Source organism: Euphorbia lathyris, chromosome 4, assembly GCF_963576675.1.
Source record: "Euphorbia lathyris chromosome 4, ddEupLath1.1, whole genome shotgun sequence".
Taxonomy (NCBI): Eukaryota; Viridiplantae; Streptophyta; class Magnoliopsida; order Malpighiales; family Euphorbiaceae; genus Euphorbia; species Euphorbia lathyris.
This window is the reverse complement of record NC_088913.1, coordinates 52,684,521-52,704,245: the sequence shown is the minus strand read 5'-3', so window position 1 is coordinate 52,704,245 and position 19,725 is coordinate 52,684,521. Positions and strand designations below refer to the sequence as shown.

At 37.8% G+C, this 19,725-nt stretch overlaps 1 protein-coding gene across 2 annotated transcripts; it reads left to right on the top strand.

Annotated features, from left to right (window-relative positions):
• The first annotated feature begins 7,265 nt into the window (after positions 1–7,265).
• Positions 7,266–19,223, top strand: LOC136225995 (uncharacterized). 2 transcript variants are annotated; one of them, XM_066014237.1, is made up of 16 exons: positions 7,266–7,385; positions 7,474–7,938; positions 8,129–8,372; positions 9,272–9,543; positions 11,553–11,723; positions 11,869–12,648; positions 12,786–12,877; positions 13,601–13,663; positions 13,749–13,837; positions 14,474–14,539; positions 14,746–15,420; positions 16,338–16,412; positions 16,612–16,682; positions 16,804–16,861; positions 17,466–17,736; positions 18,397–19,223. In XM_066014237.1, exons 2-16 carry the CDS (start codon positions 7,520–7,522, stop codon positions 18,975–18,977), a joined length of 3,927 nt encoding a protein of 1,308 aa, XP_065870309.1. In that variant the 5' UTR covers positions 7,266–7,385; positions 7,474–7,519; the 3' UTR covers positions 18,978–19,223. The 2 variants fall into 2 exon arrangements, with proteins under 2 accessions (XP_065870309.1, XP_065870310.1); XM_066014238.1 differs by having other exon boundaries at positions 7,347–7,369.
• Positions 19,224–19,725: the final 502 nt, after the last annotated feature.

Below are 19,725 nucleotides of genomic sequence, written 5' to 3'. Positions count from 1 at the left end.
GAAGATCTTGCAGTCTGACATTCATGATTGAGACATTATTGCTTATCATTGCTCATACGCCCCGCGTGGAAGGTAGGACGCCCCGCGTGGCAGTGGACAAGTTCCACGTGGTGCCTGCGGATTGAGCAATTATTTCTGACACTGTGTTCCACGCCCCACGTAGAGGGTGATACGCCCCGCGTATGTCGGTGGATTTTTGCTCCTTACTCGTACTTGAAATACAATTCTCGAGAGCAGAGTTAGCTTGACGTTTTTATTTATAATTTAATCAAAAATAAGGAAAATTAACCGAAAGTACGGAATTTATTTTTATTTCGTTATTTTATTAAAACATTATATTTTTGCAATTAAACTTATTTATTTCATCTCAAATTAAACCGTAAATCACGCTAAAAGATAGGGACGAAACGTCCCTATCAAATCTCCTCGGACTTTAAAGTTTTACTTGTCCTCAAGTAAAAGAAATCAAAAGACAAGGGATTGAGATTATTAAGAAACAAACCGTCGGTTGGTTTTACCAAGTGCGTGATTCTGAAGCTAAAGTTTTATGCAAAGTTTTCGGCAAGTACCTACGCAAACAAATGAGTGACCAAAAATTGTTTGAAACCCCCATGATCAAATTTAATAGGCAATATTAACGGGGGTCGATTATCTTTTGAGAACCCGATAGCACCTCACCAAGGGATTTCACTCTTACGCTCAAATTTTGGTAGGTCGGTGTTTTTGCACTCTCCTTTGCACTTACTCGAAGTCACTTTGAGTTTGCATTTTCATCCGGGTTTTTCCTCCTATGTTATGGTCTAGGCAATATTAAAAATGAACCCGGAGGGGGGTTGTAACGTGGGTGGCTTTTTAGTGGTTAATTTTTGGAAACTCGAGTTCAAACACCATTTTGATGATCGCACCGTGTTTTTATTTTGGCCGTAGTAAGTTCGTAAAATATAACTCGAAATTGCTTGGGTGGAGCTTGAGAATGCCTTTTGCTCTTTATCTTTTTCTTTTTGTTTTGAGAGCGGCACAAAAACGATTTCGACAGCTTATGGTGCTTACTTATCAAGGCTTTGGCTTATTTCGGGTAGCTTTGGTGCGATTTGATTTTGTTGGTGTTTAGACAAGAGAAAAAAGGGTTAATTGTTAAAAGGGTATTAACAACAAAAATCGGTTAATAGGCTCGAGGGGGTTTCCTAGAGGTTAATGAAAACGAGAAAAATAATTTAAGAAAAGAATTAGCCTAAGTGGGTTCGTTTTATCGTCTATTGCCTATTTTTACCAAAATAAGTGTACTTAACCCGGTATTAGGTGCAAACTCTATGAGTCGAGTGAAGTCAAAGCTCTTGAAAAATTATGAAAGAAATAGAGTTCTCGTACGAACTCTTTTAGGCTCAAAAATATCTCACAAAATTTCGGGTTAAATTGTGTACGTTCAAGTTCTCGTCAAATTTTCAACTATCCCGTTTTTATTGCCTTTTTAAATTTCATTATAGAAATAACCTTTGGGTTAGGACTCAATGCTTTTGTTTAGTACGAATCTAGGCTTTGCATAAATTCTATAACTTTAGAATCAAGACTAAAATTTCTTAATCAAACCGATCCTTTGTGTTAACGTCTTTTCATTTAAGAACAAATAACGGAACTTTTAATTAATTTCTAAGGGAGGTAGTGTGTTGGTAAAATTTAAGAATCAATAAATTAGTTTAATTATTTTGTTGTTTATTTAATTTTTTTATTTTTTTTTGTTAGTGCAAAACAAACGGTAAGTGCGGGGTTGCACGACCCTCCATGTGATTAAAATGACGTCCATTCCAAGGACGTCGCAAAAGAAAAGAAAAAACAAAAACAAAAATAAAGATAGAATATTAAAAAGGACCCTTAAGGTCAGGTCCTATGCATGGCGCACCCAGGGGGCGCCCCGGGTAGGAGGTGCGTTTTAAGCTTATGGGGACCAGAGACTCAGATACGCGGGGTGCACTAAGAGGGGCGCCCCGCGTAGTCATTCGTTCGAACTTATTAAAAAGATCAGAAATTTGGCTACTCGGGGCGCACTGGTGCGTACGCTTCGCCTGCATTGTCAAAATAGGGTCAGAGACTCGGCGGCGCGGGGCGTGATGATGTGTACGCCCCGCGTAAGAGCTTTGGATTAGCAAGGGATTTGTTTTTTCGTTAATTTTTTATTTAAAAAAAACATGAAAAAGAGATAATGTATATGAAGAAAGAACAAACAGATATGATACATATAAACACAGGATTTGGGGAATGCAAACCGAGGCTACGTTTAGAGTCAGAGTAGCTCGACTTTCTCATGCGGCGGCTTACTGCAGGCTGTCCAAGTTGGAACTCGACGGGTCCAAACTTCTACTATTCAGGAGGGTTATCGCCTGTCCGGACTCTCTATTTTTGCCCCGCGGGTTCTGCTCGGTGTTTGCCGGAAGAGTTCCTAACGGCCTTTCCTGTTACTGACGATTCAAGTGGGCTACCTGGCGGCTAAGGTCCCTGCAAAACACCTCACTATCAGCAAGACGGGTTAAGATATCCTTTAACAAGGACGTTACTGACTGGCCATGCACATTATCGAGAGGTGGAGTGTTCGATTACCGGGCATGGTTTGCGATTGCCCTAGCCCATTTTCCCGATATTCTTGATCAAAGTCGAATGGGGGCCTCAATACATTATTATTATTGCCATACGACAAGTTAGGGTGTTGGTGCCGAGGCCTCCATCCGTTGTTATTATTATTGTGGTGGTGTGAGTAGGAGTTCGGGTTAGGGTTGTACCTTTGATTGCCTCCTATTTAACTTACATTTTCGGTATCGCTGGCGAAAGGGCTACCGGCTTGGCAATTAAGTCCGTCATGATCTCCACCATAATGATTGCACATCAAGACCTGTGCAACTTTGGTAAGGCTCAACTGGGCTATCAAAGCGTCAAGTTTTTTATTCATTTCCGCCATGGAACTTTTTGGAGCCTCTTTCTCCACGGCGAACGTTTGATGTCGTGAAGGTCCGGCAAGCCGATCTTCTTGCCACTGTACGCTTTTCCTTGCGAGCTCGTGGATGAGCTTATATGCTTCACTAGACGACTTCCTAAACAGGTCCCCACCTGCTGCGGAATCCACGGTGGCACGATTAGTAGGTGTTAATCCGTGATAAAAAAAGTGCTTACCAAATCGTGCTTGGGGATATCGTGGAGCGGGCAGCTTCGAAGCAACTTTCGGAATCTTGCCCAAGCTGCATGAAGGGCTTCGTGTTCGAGCTGCCGAAAGGTGGTGATGTCGTTCCTCAACTTAACCGTTTTGGAGGGCAGGAAGTAGTAAGAAAGGAACTCCTTCTCAAGTTCCACCCATGATGTAATCGAACCCGCCTCCAACGAGTGCAACCACTCCAACTCTTGTCCTGTCAAAGAGAAAGGAAACAACTTTAGTCGGACGGCCTCAACCGGTACACTGTTTTGCCGAGAAGTTTCGGCACACATAAGAAATTTATCTAGATGTTCGTTAGGGATTTCATGGGGTTCTCCTCCGAACTGGCCAAGTTGTTGGATGAGTTGGATCATGCTAGTCTTGATTTCATATGTGTTGGCCGGGATGGCGGGGGCAACGATTCCGTTGCGGTTTTGAGGACGATGCGAATCAAGAATCTCCATCATTGAGCGCATGTCATTGCCTCCACCATTGCGGTTGTTATTCACGGGTTGCACCGGCGGCCTTTGGTTGACCTCGGGTTGGTTAGCTTCATTATTGAGGTTTGCCATTTTCTCTCTCCGAATCCTACAAAGAGTACGTTCAATTTCAAGATCAATAGGAACGAGAGTATCACTCCGGGATCGGGTGTGCATAAAATAAATAAATGAAATAAATTATAAACAAGAAAGAATGTTGTTAGTAAAAAGTATATATAAACGATTTATACAAAAATAATGCGTAGACTAACAATAAAACGTTTTTGTCTAATATTGCAAGAAATTATAAATTCCCGACAACGGCGCCAATACTTGATGGAGCGTGTGCGGTAGAGCTCTACGATGAAATATATTATGATGAGTGCGTTACGACTATGGATGTGATCTTGCTAAATGCTCTATCTCTACTAGACGCTACTACTTAGGGGCAAGTGTACCCCGTCGTATCAAGTAATAATCCGGTTAAGACCGGGTATCGAATCCACGGGATTTATAACTACAAGTATTAAACGACTCGATTTTATACGTTATCTAAGCGGTGAATACTTTGAGTTGATTCGGAGAACAACTACAAACTACTCCTAACTACGGGTGAGACCAATTTATATAACAAAAACTCTACGAAATGATATGGATGGCGATAAGTTATAAACATGATAAACAATGACTCCCAATATATATACGGTTAATGATTTACTCTTGCAATGATGAGTACGTGTGGTGTGACCGACCCGTGAAGTACTTAGATTACGTGGTTCCTAGTCAAGGCGTGTCTAATGCTTGGGATCAGAAATTAGGGCCCGTAAGTTCCGTGGTTTGTCAATTCCTACGGTTTCCGGAGCGTCACTTCCGGTGAGGCAACACCTATATGAATCCCTAAAGATAGCCCGAATGGCGTCGGAAATCATGTTCTCCTACACAATAATCAATTATGAGTATCAAAACAAGTAACAAACATCAACACATATATAGAAAAAGAGATTATGAATCATAAATTATAAATATGGAGAATGTAAATATGGAATACAACCAAGCCTAGTACATAGGAAGAGTACAAGCTAATTAGCAAGTGAAAAGGGAAGAATCCACCCTCGGAACTAGCTAACCGGACTTAAGGCCATCTCTTAGGACTTGGAGGTGGAACTCTTGAGCTTGGTGAACGGAGATAGAACGGAACTTTGACGGAATGCCGAAATCAACGAACAAGCTCTCAAGGTGATAGAGTTTTGCTATGTAAAATAAAATCTCAAACTATATAACAAGAGCTTAATCTATAACAAGAGTTTTTGTATATCAAAAGGCTTACTAAATGAGTGCTAGTCACTCCTATTTATACACATCAAACTAGGGGTAGAATTGTAATTTCACAAGGTACAAGCATGGAGGAACATGATTTTCTGTAGATTTCCCATGACACGCCTCGCTTATGGTGGAGTACGCCCCGCGTATTTGCCCATTCCATCAGAAATCTCCTGCATGTGGACCAAATCCAGATCTTGTTGTCTCAACCACGCTCCGCGTGGACTTGGGTGCGCCTCGCGTAGTTGAGTTTCTAAGATTTTATTGCTTGAATTGGGTCTTTTACGCCACGCGTAGCTGAAGCACGCCTCGCGTAAGTGAGTCTCTGGTTTTTTGGACTGAAGAACTTCCCATACACGCCCCGCGTGTATGGTTGTACGCCCCACGTATTTTCAGTTGACTTAGAAGATCTTGCAGTCTGACATTCATGATTGAGACATTATTGCTTATCATTGCTCATACGCCCCGCATGGAAGGTAGGACACCCCGCGTGGCAGTGGACAAGTTCCACGTGGTGCCTGCGGATTGAGCAATTATTTCTGACACTTTGTTCCACGCCCCGCGTAGAGGGTGATACACCCCGCGTATGTCGGTGGATTTTTGCTCCTTACTCGTACCTGAAATACAATTCTCGAGAGTCGAGTTAGCTTGACGTTTTTATTTCTAATTTAATAAAAAATAAGGAAAATTAACCGAAAGTACGGAATTTATTTTTATTTCATTATTTTATTAAAACATTCTATTTTTGCAATTAAACTTATTTATTTCATCTCAAATTAAACCGTAAATCACGCTAAAAGATAGGGACGAAACGTCCATATCAACCATCAAAGAAATGATTATTCTACGTTATTTCCTTCGTTTTTCCCATGTTATCATATTGTTATTGTCGCTTTTAAGGGTGAAAGGGGCGAAAAATGTATCTGTTGTTTTTTCTGCATTTTTTTCATGAATACACTTCGTGAATCGATGGTTTCGCGAATATTTGCGAAGAGAAAGAGCTTGGAAAGTGACGATATACTTCGTGAATCGATGATTTCGCGAAGATCTGTGAAGAGAAAGAGTCTGAAACGTGTGGATCTACTTCGCGAATCGATTAGTTCGTGAAGTCTGCGAATAGATCGTCACGTTTCAGACCTCGCAGACTTCGCGAAAGCATCGATATGCGACGTAGATCATCACGTTTCAGACCTCGCATACCTCGCGAAAACATCGCTTAGCGAAGTAAAATCACCTCTTTCCCTGCACATTTACATTCGCATGCTTCGCTAATCCTCATTTCGCGAAGCCAAAATCGTCTTTTTCGCTGCCTAACACGATTAATTTTTTCTGAAGGTGGTTGAATACGTAACATCCCTTTCTGGAAGGCGGCGTACTGGGCTGCAGGGGAGATAACTTTCCTTCCTATATAGGGATGAACTTCCCTCAAGATTGACACATTCACTCCTGAAATGGTTAGTTAGGAGAGATTGTGCCATTAATCCGGTACCAATTTTGAAGCAAATGAGTAATTTTGGTGTGCACCATGGGACACATCCATCCCAAAAGGTCTGAACTTCCATTTCTTATCCTAAAAGGTCTGGACTTCCATTTCTCATCCCAAAAAGAAATGGAAGTGCAGACCTTTTGGAATGAGAAATGGAAGTCCAGACCTTTTGGGATGGATGTGTCTCACGGTGCACACCAAGATTACTCATCCGCTTCAAAATTGGTACCGGATTATTGGCACAATCTCTACTAACCAACCATTTTAGGAGTGAATGTGCTTTGTTAAGAGTTTATTGTGGCAATCTCGTTGTAAATTTTGAAGTTGTTGTGATTTTAATGTTGTTATTGTGGCAATCTTGTTGTAAATTTTGATAATGTTATGATTTTAATGTTAAAATCCGTTGTTGTTTGCCATTTTTTGTTATATACCACTTCGCGAATTAGCTTCAAAACATATACAGGCTTCGCATATGCGAACTAAATTCATCAAGTAAACCAAACATTAGCTTCGCAGGCTTCACATATAAACCCAAACATTAGCTTCGCAGGCTTCACATAATATGGAATTTGCGAAGTCAGACTGGAGGAGGCGAGACGCGCGTAAATATTGAGGGTATTATGAGAAAGTCACACAAAATCAGTCTAGATATATAGTAGGTTGAGTAAATGGGTTAAATATGTAAATGTGGCTCCCATTTGACCCATTTTTGTAATTAACCCTAAAAAATATTAGAAAAAAAGAGAGTATATTCTAATCCAAATGGGTCGGGTTTATCAGTGGTTCCCGACCCGTTTCAAAACAAGAACAATTTTGTGTACACTTCCTTCGTTTTCGCGTAGGTTTACTACGCTCGAAGAAAACAATTGTACTAGGCAAACAGAGGATTAGACTAATGAAAGCTTATTGGTATTGCACAGATATGGTCAGAACGTTCAAATTTTGGTTTTTAACGGGATATTTATCTATCTGTTAACATTATCTGAATTTGGTTTGCTGGATTCTCTGAGCAGAAAAAACCGCAGTTTGACATGGCTTGATTCCTGCCGGGTTGAGTAGATGGCTGGAAATACGAGATATGAATCCAATTCAGCTGCTAGTCCAGAAGAATTAGGTTTTACAGGGAGCTATCCAAATGGGCAGAAGGGGAATTATCCTACTGCTAGTTTGGATAGGTCCGGGAGCTTCCGGGAAGGCAGCGAAAGCCGGTCCTTTGGTTCTGGAGCTAGTACACCACGAGCTAGTTCTTCATCAGAAGTAGGTTCAATTCTTCAGTATCTGTTGCTGGATCCCATAACAATGGGGGATCAAAAATATACTAGGTCTGGTGAGTTGAGAAGAGTTCTAGGGATTTCTCTTGGGAATGCTGCGGAAGATAATTCTTTTGGAGCTGTTCTTTCTAAGCCTCCCCCTCCTGTGGCAACAGAGGAACTAAAGCGCTACCAAACAAGTATATTAGAAACTGCTCAACGGGCCAGGTAATTTGAATTTCTTTGACTTCATTATCGGCCAAATATGGAAAAGGATGTTTCTTTGTAGTTGAATTCTAAGTATTTTGTTCTATAATTAGGAGAATAAGTATATCAACTTTTCATAAAATACAGGCGGTAATCACTTGTTATTTGAATATTTCTTTCTCTGCTGAAGATTGAAAATCTGTTTTGTCAGGTCTAGATATAAAAGGTTTAACGAGTCCTTGCTAAAATTGAGTAAGTACTGTGAAGCATCAACTTTGAAGAAGCAACATCGAAATGAGATGCCGATTAGTGAAAGATCAGGTACATCAAACTTTATGAAGATGGGAATTCAGATCCATCGAAATGCTTCTGATCTTGGAACTCAAAGATTAGAAGAACGGAATAGGAATGTTGTTTTGAATAAGCGTGTTCGATCTTCTGTAGCAGAGTCTCGGGTTTGTACATGAACTTTTCCAGTATCACTCTTTATTTGAGAAATAATACTGTCTTTTATGTTACAGTAAGCTACACTGTTGCATGCTGGCTAAAACTATTAACTTGATATTTGTGTAATGTTGTTTTCATCCAATCTGTACTATCTATTATTTGTCCTTTGATGCTTTTATCTGCCTTGTGAACAATATGTTGCAAGAAGCACGAGTTTGCATATTTTTAGAATTCCATGTTGCCTAGGACTAAATGAAACTAATTATTGAGCTATTAGTCACAGCTATGGGAATTGGCCAACCAAGTCTTCCTATATTAAGAATTGATGACCTATATCTTGTCAGGTTGAATAATGTTCAGATACTTTGAAAGAGGAAAAAATATAGTAGGATTGTAGTTACATTTGAACTGCACAAGGCTTACATAAAACCACATTCTTATAGAATTTAAACCAAGCTGACCTCAACGAGGTTTGAAGGATAATTTGAGCTAAAAAAAGGTCTACTTTAGTTGAAAATTCATGATAATTGAAGTCTTCTTTGCCATGGATGACCCTCATTATTCTATGATTAACATGCTGATTTGCATTAAATGTTTGACAAGTTGTGGATGTATATTTTAGTCGTTTTATAGATTTCAAGGGTTGTGCTTTGAGCGCAGAATGTTTCTCTTAAAATGGTTAAATTAGTATGTCATGTATGTGAAAAATGTTCCTTTTTGAGAGAGACGGGACTAGTACTTAGCAGACTAGTATATAGCCCTAATATATATATTATGACTGTAACATCAATTTGTGACCATTATGTAACTATTATTGTGTGTTCTGTGAAGGTATCAGTTGCTTTATATCGATTATGTTAGTAACAGTATCCTCTTTTTTCATCATTTTCTTGACTGAAACATTTAGGCTGATAGCCGAAGCAATACTCTGCCAAGACAACAAATGGGAAAAGATAGAGAGATACTTAGGAATGGCAGTGAAGGTTCTGATTTACCTGAAGAAAAGGTTAGGAGACTGCCTGCTGGTGGGGAAGGGTGGGACAGAAAGATGAAACGGAAGCGTTCAGTAGGTTCTGTTTTTGCCAGATCCACGGATAGTGATGGAGAGACTAGACGAATCATGCACCATAAGCTTAACAATGAACCTGGTCTGCAGTCTTACGATAGCCAAGGCTTCAGGTAATTCCTTTGCTTTTTCCATGTTATTTTTACTAGATCAAAGCATTGGATTTCCAATTAGACGTGGGCATAGTCATTAAAGGCGCAAGGCACACTAAGGCGCTAGGGGATCCTGCGCGCCTGATGAGCCGAAGGCACACGAAATGAAAGAAAAGATACAAAATCTAATTTTCAATATTTTATACTAATGTCACTAATACTCCATTAAGGAGGAGGGATTAAGATATCCTTCAAATCTCATTTTGCTAAGAATGTGTTAAGGCATAAGTTACGATGAATTAAAACACACACTTATTATAACCATACAGACAAGACAAAAACCACATAAAAATGTAATATTAAACGTCAAAAACACCAAGTTAAGTGTTGACAGTAGAGACTAAGATACTAGAATTGCAGCAGACCTCAACTGGTTTCTTGCGTTGCACTGAAGAAGAAGGAGCTCCTCTCCTTTACGTCTCTTACTCTTCTTCCCTCCCTTCTATTTTTACGTCTCTTCTTGTTCTTTTTTACTTAGATCAACGGTTTAGTTTAAGTTTAGTAAATAGGTAAGCGGTTGAGATTGATCAACCTTTTATTTTAATGAGAGCATTAAAAAAAATTATGAACCTAATCATTAATCAATATGCAGAATTGGCGTGCCTGAGGAGAGCCTGCGAAGCCCATGCGAGAGCCTTTTTAAATAGAGCCTCGCCTAGGACTTATTAGGTCCAAGACCTTGAGCCTCGGGTGTGCCTTTAACTATAACAACTATGGCTGTGGGATATGTTAATCTTTTTAGTACTAGCAATGATTTTCAAGTCTTGTGATTGTCTTCAGATAGTAGCTCTCTGTTAGTTCTTGGTAGATATAATTAACTGAGAAAATATTGTAAGAAGTAGGAAAGGAGCCTGGTAATATGATTCTCGGAGTTAAAGGATTGGATGCGTTGATTGTGTATGGATGATGGTTTCATCAATGTTGACATTTGGAAGTTACTTGTTTGACATCTAGGGATTTAACCATCTTCATGCATGGTGTGCAAAAGAGACTATCACCTCTTAGTGTGATGTGCCTTTGATATGGCAGGTCAAATATTGTTCCTGATTGGGAAGATACTTCATTTGGAGGGGAGGAATAAGAATAGATTTTACTTTTTTGGGACTTTAATGTTGATGGGAAGTAAAAAGGAGGAGGGATTAAGATATCCTTCAAATCTCATTTTGCTTCTCAAAACCAATCCTGCACAATTAGAAATGCTTCTTAGATATGACTACTTTAACCATATTATTTAAAATCCTTTTCTATCTCTTGGATAATAAGACCTTATTATTTTACTTTTGATTTCGTTGAGTTAATCACCAGTCTGTCCTTTTCTTATCTCTAAACTCCAAAGCAGAGTAGAGGTTTAGGAATATCTTTGGTTAAAACAACTAATGCGTTTGTTACAGTTTTTCAGTAAATAAAATTTCCAGCAATTGCTGCTGTTAAACAACTCTCTTCTTCTTCTTTGAATTATTCTTCTTATTCTCTACAACATAAAACGTAAACAATACCAGCATATATAGAGGCTCACACATGGAAATCTGATTAATTAAAAAACACAAAATAGGACCAGTTAGACCACTAAGACCAACCAACCACTACAACATTACAAACTGAAATAGAAAAACAGACTTTGAATCATTCTTCAACATTATTAACCTTTTCTACAAAATAAACAAAAAGTTCCAACAGTAGTTAATTCAAGATCTTGTAGCTTAGGAGTTTCAGTATCCTCCGTGTCATACAAGAAAGTGGGAATACATTAGCCTATGTGCGTAGATTATAGAAACCATGATCAAGACCAATTTTATTTCTACTATATTTATGCATAAAGAAGTTAACTGCCCTAAACCATAAACAAGTTAACTGCCTTCACTATAGCATTCTATTGTGGTTCATCTTGTAAGAACGTAGATGTTTTATGTTTTCTATATATCTGCTATAATATTGATGCTCAATATGTTTCAATAATCCCTGTCTTGCAGCACAGGGTCTTTGAATGGAACTTGTGGGATTAGTAAGTTAGATGGAAGTTCATCTCCAGCCTTCTCAAATCCACGAGGTGTTCTGAAGAATGAATCTGAAAAAGCTTCTTTGGCGAGGGATTTTTCAGATAGTGTGAATAAGGAGCGACTTTTGTCAAAAGCAAATAATAAGTATGTAATGATTATATTCACTTCTATAGGTCTGTCATTGTATTATATAGTATTAAACATTCTTATGCTAGGATTATAATAGATATGTCGTGAATCCCACCTAACGTTTATGATATTCTAATAATTCTGTTTAATGATGTTTTAGGTTAAATTTTCTTGAAGACAATCATACCGTTAGTCCAAGTTCTGTACTGAAGGGGAAAGCATCAAGAACACCACGAACTGGCTGCGTAACCACCACAAACTCATCCCCTAATTTTTCTCGTTCATCTGCCCCCACTGATGGTTGGGAACAACTCCCAAGTATGACTAAAGTCAACTCATTTGGAGGGGCTAGTAATTGCAAGCGTACAATTCCTGCTGGGCCGTCCTCCCCTCCAATGGCTCAATGGGTTGGTCAGAGACCACAGAAAATCTCTCGTACTAGAAGAGCAAATGTGGTATCTCCTGTCTCAAACCATGATGAAGTGCAAATATCATCAGAAGGGGGACAAGGATACCCTTCTGATTTTCGATTAACGTCTGTTGGATGTAACGGATCACTTCTAGCCAAAGATATTGCCAATGGAAATCAGCTAGCTAAAGTGAAACATGAAAGAGTTTTTTCTCCAGCCAGATTATCTGAAAGTGAAGAATCAGGTGTTGGTGCAAATCATGAGGGTAGGCCCAAGCAGAAGGGAATTAGTAATGGAATAGAGGAAAGATCCGAAAACACGAATATCGGTCCTTCTGCAGTGCTCATGAAGAAGAATAAAATATATAACGGAGAAGATACTGGTGATGGCTTGCGGAGACAAGGTAGGATGGGTCGAGGTGCATCAGTATCTCGGTCTAACATCTCGCCATTAAGGGAGAAGTTAGAGAGTCCAGCAGCTTCAGCTAAACCAATTAGGAATATGAAGCTTGTTTCAGAGAAGAATGGAAGGTGATGGATATTACTATATAAGAATAAAATGCTATATATGGATTTTCTTTTTTTAATTTCTGGTCCAATAGTATAACCATAGTGATTATGTTAATAGGATTTCATTTTTAATATAATTAACATGTTTCCTAGTTCAGCAAGTCAGGCCGTCCTCCTCTTAAGAAAATATCAGATCGCAAGTCCTTTATTCGTGCTCAAACAGCAACTGGTGGTTCCCCTGACTTAACAGGTACATTTTCTGAATATCTCATAGAAGTATCCTTCTGTTTCTTCACTGCTCAGCAAATATAGACGTCTCAGATCATAATTTAACCAGATAATGTAATATAATCAAATTAATGACAATGGGTAACTAATAATGAAATGTGTAATCTATATCATAGTTTTCAAAATTTTGTAAAAGTAATTTATCTTGAAAGTTTAAATAGCGAGACTGCGAGATGAATTAAGAAAAAAAAATCTTTATGGAGGAATTTTGGATCGGAGAAAGTGATTTTTTTCTTGTACCCTGTGATCAAATTAGAGGGCTAGCCTTGGCGCAACGGTAAACGTTGTTGTCGTGTGACCAAGAGGTCACGAGTTCGAGTCTTAGGAGCGGCCTCTTGCCAAATAAATTGGCAGGGGAAGGCTTGCCCCCAGTACACTCTTGTGGTGGGACCCCTCCCCGGACCCTCGCTCAGCGGGGACGCGTAGTGCGACCGGGCCGCCCTTTTTTACCCTGTGATCAAATTAGAATGACTTTGTGCTTTGGATAGTCCCTAGAAATTTTCTGATAGATGCATGATTCCCGTAGGGTATATGTAAGCTAAATCTTTGCATCAAATATGCTTCAAAAAAATATTTTTTTTGCATCAAGCATATTACTGTACTTGGTGATTAAAAGTTAAAATGATGCCTGGATGAAAAATGATTTGTGCAAATGTAATGATTCCTTCTTTGTTTGATGTGCCAGTTGAATCAGGTGACGATCGAGAAGAACTTCTAGAAGCTGCTAAATACGCTTGCAATGCTAGCCGTATGTACCTGACATTAGGTCTTCTTAGTTTCTAATCTTTTCTGGAAGTACATGTGCTAGACTCTCTAACCTGTTGATTTTCCAGGTCTTTGTTGCTCAAGTACATTTTGGAAAAAAATGGAGCCATTTTTTTCTTCCCCCAGCTCAGAGGATGTAGCTTACTTGAAGCTGCAGGTAATTCCTTTCCTACATTCTGCTTCTGGAGATATGAGCTATCCTTTCATCCATGTAAATCTTTTTAGTTTTTAACCATAATTAATAGGGTAAATTTCAAATAAAACCCCCGTGGTTTCACTAATTTTCAGATAAAGGACTGTGGTTTACTTTTTGTCAAAACGAGGATTGAGGTTTCGCGCTTGGATTAATGTTATTAAAACCATCTTTAACGACCTGAAAATGAAAATTTTTAAGAATTAAAGTTGTTCAATGTCATATTTTTTATGGAACTACATTTTCGATTTTCGAAAATCATCTTTTTTAGAACTTTCTCTCTCTAAACATTAACTTTCTCTCTCTTTACCAAACATCATCTAAACAATCTCAAAATAAAAAAGTTGAAGAATTAAAGTTGTTTAGAATATTAGTAGTTCTTAAAATATGTCATTTTTGAAGTCGTCAAGGGTGATTTTAATAGTATCAATCGAAAAAGTTCTTATTTTGCTAAAGTTGAAAACCTCAATCCTCGTTTTGACAAAAAGTAAACCACAGTCCTTTATCTGAAAATTAGTGAAACCACAGGGGTTTTATTTGAAGTTTACCCTAATTAATATATACCTTTCCTTTCTTATGCTGATTTTTATTTGTGATCAGTTGAAATCTGTGAAGGAGCTGCATCAAAGCATATCTGACATGTCCAACCTTAGCAGTAATATTTTGGTGATCTCTCACTCTCATTCTTACTCTTACTCTCCTCTCCATATTTACTTTTTCTTTTCATTTCTATTCTCTTTTGCTTTTTTTTTATGCTTCAAAATTAGTATTTTTTCCCTTTCTCCAATAAATATGCAAAGGGGATTGTTTGTTTATTTTGAAATTCAGCTGCATTTGCCTTGTCTGATGCCTACAGTATTGTATATTTGCAGGATGATCTTTTATATCAAGAAGATTTGAAGTCTCATCTTGCTTTTGAAGAAAATGAGAAATGCTTTGAGGATCATGATTTCCCTAAAAAGTTAACAGATAAAAATTTGACAAATCAAGTTTTGGAGAATGGTCCATCATGTGAAATGTTGGAAGGAATTGACCAATTGACTCCACTGTATCAAAGAGTTCTCTCTGCTTTGATTGTGGAAGATGAATGTGAAGAAGAATTTGAAGAGAACAATGAAGGGAGAAATATCTCTTTTCAAAATAACAGAGATAGGCCCCCTGGTGATTCTTACTTTGCTATTGAATTTGATCCTAGAAACAAGGATAGAATGGACTTTCATTATGACTCCATGTTGGGTTTGGGTTTTCAAACTGATAAGCTATCAGCTGTTGATGATTTTTCTTGTCATGGAAATGGTACTGTTAATAGGGCCAGCTCTGTTTATCACAATCAATTGCATATTGATGATTGTTTCCAAGGAGATCAGGGATTTCTGATCTCAAAGCTTACAGAGTTCCCTAAGTATCTGGGTGACAGTAACGGGATGCTATCTGCCGAGACAAATGCTTCTGTCATTTCTACTTTTGATTGCCAATATCAGCAGACTTGCTTGGAGGAGAGACTCTTGATGGAACTTCAGAGTATTGGCCTACACCTAGAAAAAGTGGTAATTTATTTACTTTTTTTCCTTTGTTTTCTACATCCCTTTTTCAACAGTGCTCCTGCTTTCTTGATTATATATAAGTGCGCTCAAGGAAAACGCAAACACTTCCTCCTATGATATGATATATCTGGTAGATTAATACTAGAAGATATTTTAAGATTATAGAAAATCCAAAGCCAAAATTTCTTGATTAATAAATATTTCTAGTAGAAAAAAGTTATTCAGGGTTTAGCAGTCACTTAAAAGAAAAGGGAATACTGACCAGAAAATCCAAGGGCCATGTCTATGCCTCACATTTATTTATTTAGGTACACAGCATCATACATGACAAATTAATGTATGCTAATTCCACTTGCATTTCTCATGCCTTCCTGATTAGGACATTTAAGTATTCTCCACAAAATGAAATTTCTGAAAACCTCAAGTTTTTAACAGGTGAAAACATTATTCTTCCACAAAGGTGATTGTGGGAAGCTTTTGGCCTCACCATGCATCAAACTTATTTCTACTCATCTATGGTTCATGTGTTGGTTAGTTGGTTATTGTCATGGAACCAATTGAACTAAAAGTCAAAGCTGGTAGTTAAAGGCCCAATTCATATTAATATCTTACCACGTGTTGAAATTAAATTAACAAATGGGTTGTCAGGAATCGAACCCTTAATCACTTGGTCAAAGATGCTCTGATACCATGTCATAGAACATAGATAAAGACCCAATTCATATTAATATCTGACAGTTATATATATATATATATCCCCTCTGCTTATTCCTTGTCATTGCCCTAATACTTTTCTGCACAGTTAGATGTACGTAGTATTTTACTTACAAGTATTAAATGTATATGCAAGTATAATTTTGCATCATTTTGTTTGCTTTTGCCTTTGGGGCTTCACACTCTGTATGGGTGCCTTGTCCTAGCCTGATTTAACAGATGGAGAAGATGAAGAAATAAATCAAGAAATCATTGAACTACACAGGGGATTTCTTCAACAGGTCCCCCCCTCTCTCTCTCTCTCTCTCTCGCTCTCTCTCTCTCTCTCAAACACACACACACATAAAAAAACCCAGACAGAAAAAAAGGGACAAATAACACCAAAAATAAAAAAAAAAATCTTGCAGATATAACAAATTTCTGTAATAGATCGTGTATATATTATTTATCATTGGATCATTGAGTATTATTCTTTTTTAGGTGGCTAAAAAGAAGGTGATTTTGAACAAGCTAACTAAAACAGTGGAGGAAAGCAAGACAGTAGAAGCAGGGTAAGACTATGAATATTGAATATGTTGTGATACTATGGCTCTGGCTATCCAGAATGAAACATCAATGCTGAGATAGTTTCTTAAATTTACTGAATATTTGTATTATATGATGCATTTGCAGGGTCCTTGAGCAGGTTGCACTGGATAAGCTTGTCGAGTTGGCTTACAAAAAGCTGCTGGTACATTACTTTTTTCTGTCTATGTTGTTCCTCCTATATCTGCAGTTGTATTTGTTGTGCAATCTTGAATTCGTATAACCTATCAAATAGATTAATCCAAATTATAGCTAATAATTTTTTTGCTAATAGATATTCTTGTTTAGATTTTTTATATTTTCCAGGATCATGTTATTGCAATAATGCCTTTTGAAGGCATACTGATCTAATTACTTAATGCTTCTTCTAACTATCATCTAGGAGTCAAATGAGTGTATTTTCAGTGGGGTTCTCTGGAAAAAGCAGGGAAAAGACAAATTTTTTATGAAGTTGACGAGTGTCGTTAAATGGACCAATTGGGCACAGGTCAACTGTTACATCTCCACTTTGTGGAGGTGACTAAGCTTTGGTATCCAGCCTATTCAATGTCACTTACAAATAAAGAAAAAAAGAAAAAAAAATGTATATTATCAGTTTATGTGGGTCATTGCTTTCTTGCATAATATATCGATGAACTCATACTTGAAGCATTACTATTGACATTAAAACCAGACTTTGCTTTAAATAAGTGATTTTACCATGATGCATCAGTGTAATCATTTTGGCTTTACCCTGGTAAAACTGGCAGGCTACTAGAGGAAGTTATGCTTCAAAATTCGGTGTTGCCAAGGTTCCCAGACAAGTAGCTGTAGCTTTTATGAAGAGGGCTCTTGCTAGATGTAGGAAATTTGGAGATACAGCCAAAAGTTGCTTTGGTGAGCCTCCACTGCGGGATGTCATTCTGGCTGCACCTCCTTGTAGTGGAAATCACACAGAATCCCCTACCTTTGCTGGCCTATCTGTTCAATCAAATATGCACAGTGGAACACCCAACTCTCGACATGACCCTGGTAGCTCAGGTTTCTACTTATTCTCTTTCGCTGCACATGCTAGTGATTTCAAGCATGTAATTCATTTTTCTTTATCTTTATACTTTGTCCTTTGATCGGTAATAGTTGAAAAGTGACATTTGTAAAAACATAAAGAAATTGAAACACAGGGAAATTGTGTAAATAATGAAAATATTCATATTTATAAATTTTAAAAACTATAAGGAGGCAACTGTTAATCCTTTTATATATATAAAATGACAGTATTAAATACAAGTTGCAAGGGGGGGTCATTTCGAAAGCTTCGAGAAGATGATTTACACAAAATTAGAGATATGATGTGTATGGTGAATTGATTAATAGATTGCTTAATGACCTAATCTGCTTCTGCATTGCATTTTATTTTAATAAACAAATTTCTAAATTTCTAAAATTACAGATATAGGTAAGGTATAATTACAGAAATTTCAGTGGAGAAGTGGACTCTCCGAACCAAACTTTAGTGCACCATGAGCATGAGGCACAGTTTTTTTTTGTTCACGGTAAAATTGGGTAATTAGGGTTTAACAGAGCATAGGCAAGAGTTGCTGAAGAGTGTTTTCTGCTTAGACAATTTTCTATCCCTTTTTAGTTCTTGTGAGAAGTTAAATTTCTGGTTTTTGTGGCTAAAACAACCTCCTGTTTTTGCAGTTGCAGGGTCTTTCTCCAGTAAAGCAGATGATTTTGGTGAAAGTGGGCCATTATTGAGCAGAGGGAAGAAGAAGGAAGTGCTGCTAGATGATATTGGTGGTAATGGTTTGTTGAGAGCCACTCCATGTCTTGGTAATGGAACCAAGGGTAAGAGAAGTGAGAGAGAAAGGGACAAGGACAAGAAGGACGCATCAGCCAGAAATCTGGTGGCCAAAGGTGGGCGTGGCACGAAAGGTGACCGCAAAACAAAATCAAAGCCGAAGCAGAAGACTGCTTATCTTTCAAGTTCAGGAGACAGGATGAATAATAAGTTGAAAGATACAAGTAGTAATAAGAAACAAGATTACGAATATAATCCTCAAAATTCATCAAAACAAAGCAACAGAATAACAGAAATGCAGGATTTATCTGTAGAACTAGGCATAGGCGATGATGATATGGGAGGGCATCAAGATTTGAGTAATCTGTTTAACTTCGAGGAGGACGGGTTACCGGAAAATGATTTAATGGGGCTTGATATACCTATGGAAGGGCTAGAAATACCTATGGATGACCTTTCAGAGTTGAATATGCTTTTGTGAAGAAGAAGAGTGATTGTATAGTAAAGTATAGTGTACATGTGCTTTTGCTTTTGCTTGGGACTAAGCTGCTTATATAATTTTATGTCCCATTTGTAATATAGTCAGTCTATTATTTTTGTAAGCTTCTCTAGAAAAGCCCAAGAGAAGTCGAGAAATTTTGTTATCTATCTGCTATAACAAATTACCTTTTGCTTATGTTAGTCAAAGATTCAATTTTATACAAATTACAAGTTTTTTATTTTTCTATCATTAATTTATCTATGTACTTCAATCATATAGATTTTTTTTTTAAATGTATGTATGACATTAAAGTAGCCACACAGAAGGCACCTAAAGTAATAATATTATTTAGTGTATTTTTTTTTTAACAGAAAGATGAAACCTTTTATTTATGAATTTGGTATAATACCGTCCTTAACAATAGCATCTATGAGTCAATGTGGCACAGATGAAGAACAAAAATCGCTAGCATTGGAACAGGCTTGTCTAGCCGTAGCATGAGCTGCACCATTCGCTATACGATGAATAAAAGAAATTTTAAAACCCGGATGACTACGAAGAATGACAATACAATCTTGAATTAAATCTCCAAACTCGGACAAATTGAACCTTGATGAATTGATGTGGTCAACCACAAGTTTGGCGTCCGATTCAATCTGGACCTGTCTGTATCCCAATCCCACCATCCATAATATGCTCGTTCTGATCGCGAGGGCCTCGATGGTTTTCGGTTCTTTTATTCCTGCTA

What these genes read in the sequence shown, in the direction of transcription:
- LOC136225995 (XM_066014237.1), top strand. Translation starts at nt 7,520, where the DNA reads ATGGCTGGAAATACGAGATATGAATCCAATTCAGCTGCTAGTCCAGAA. An exon ending in TACGATAGCCAAGGCTTCAG is followed by an intron (nt 9,544 to 11,552) that starts GTAATTCCTTTG and finishes CCTGTCTTGCAG; the next exon opens with CACAGGGTCTTTGAATGGAA. An exon ending in TTGTCAAAAGCAAATAATAA is followed by an intron (nt 11,724 to 11,868) that starts GTATGTAATGAT and finishes ATGATGTTTTAG; the next exon opens with GTTAAATTTTCTTGAAGACA.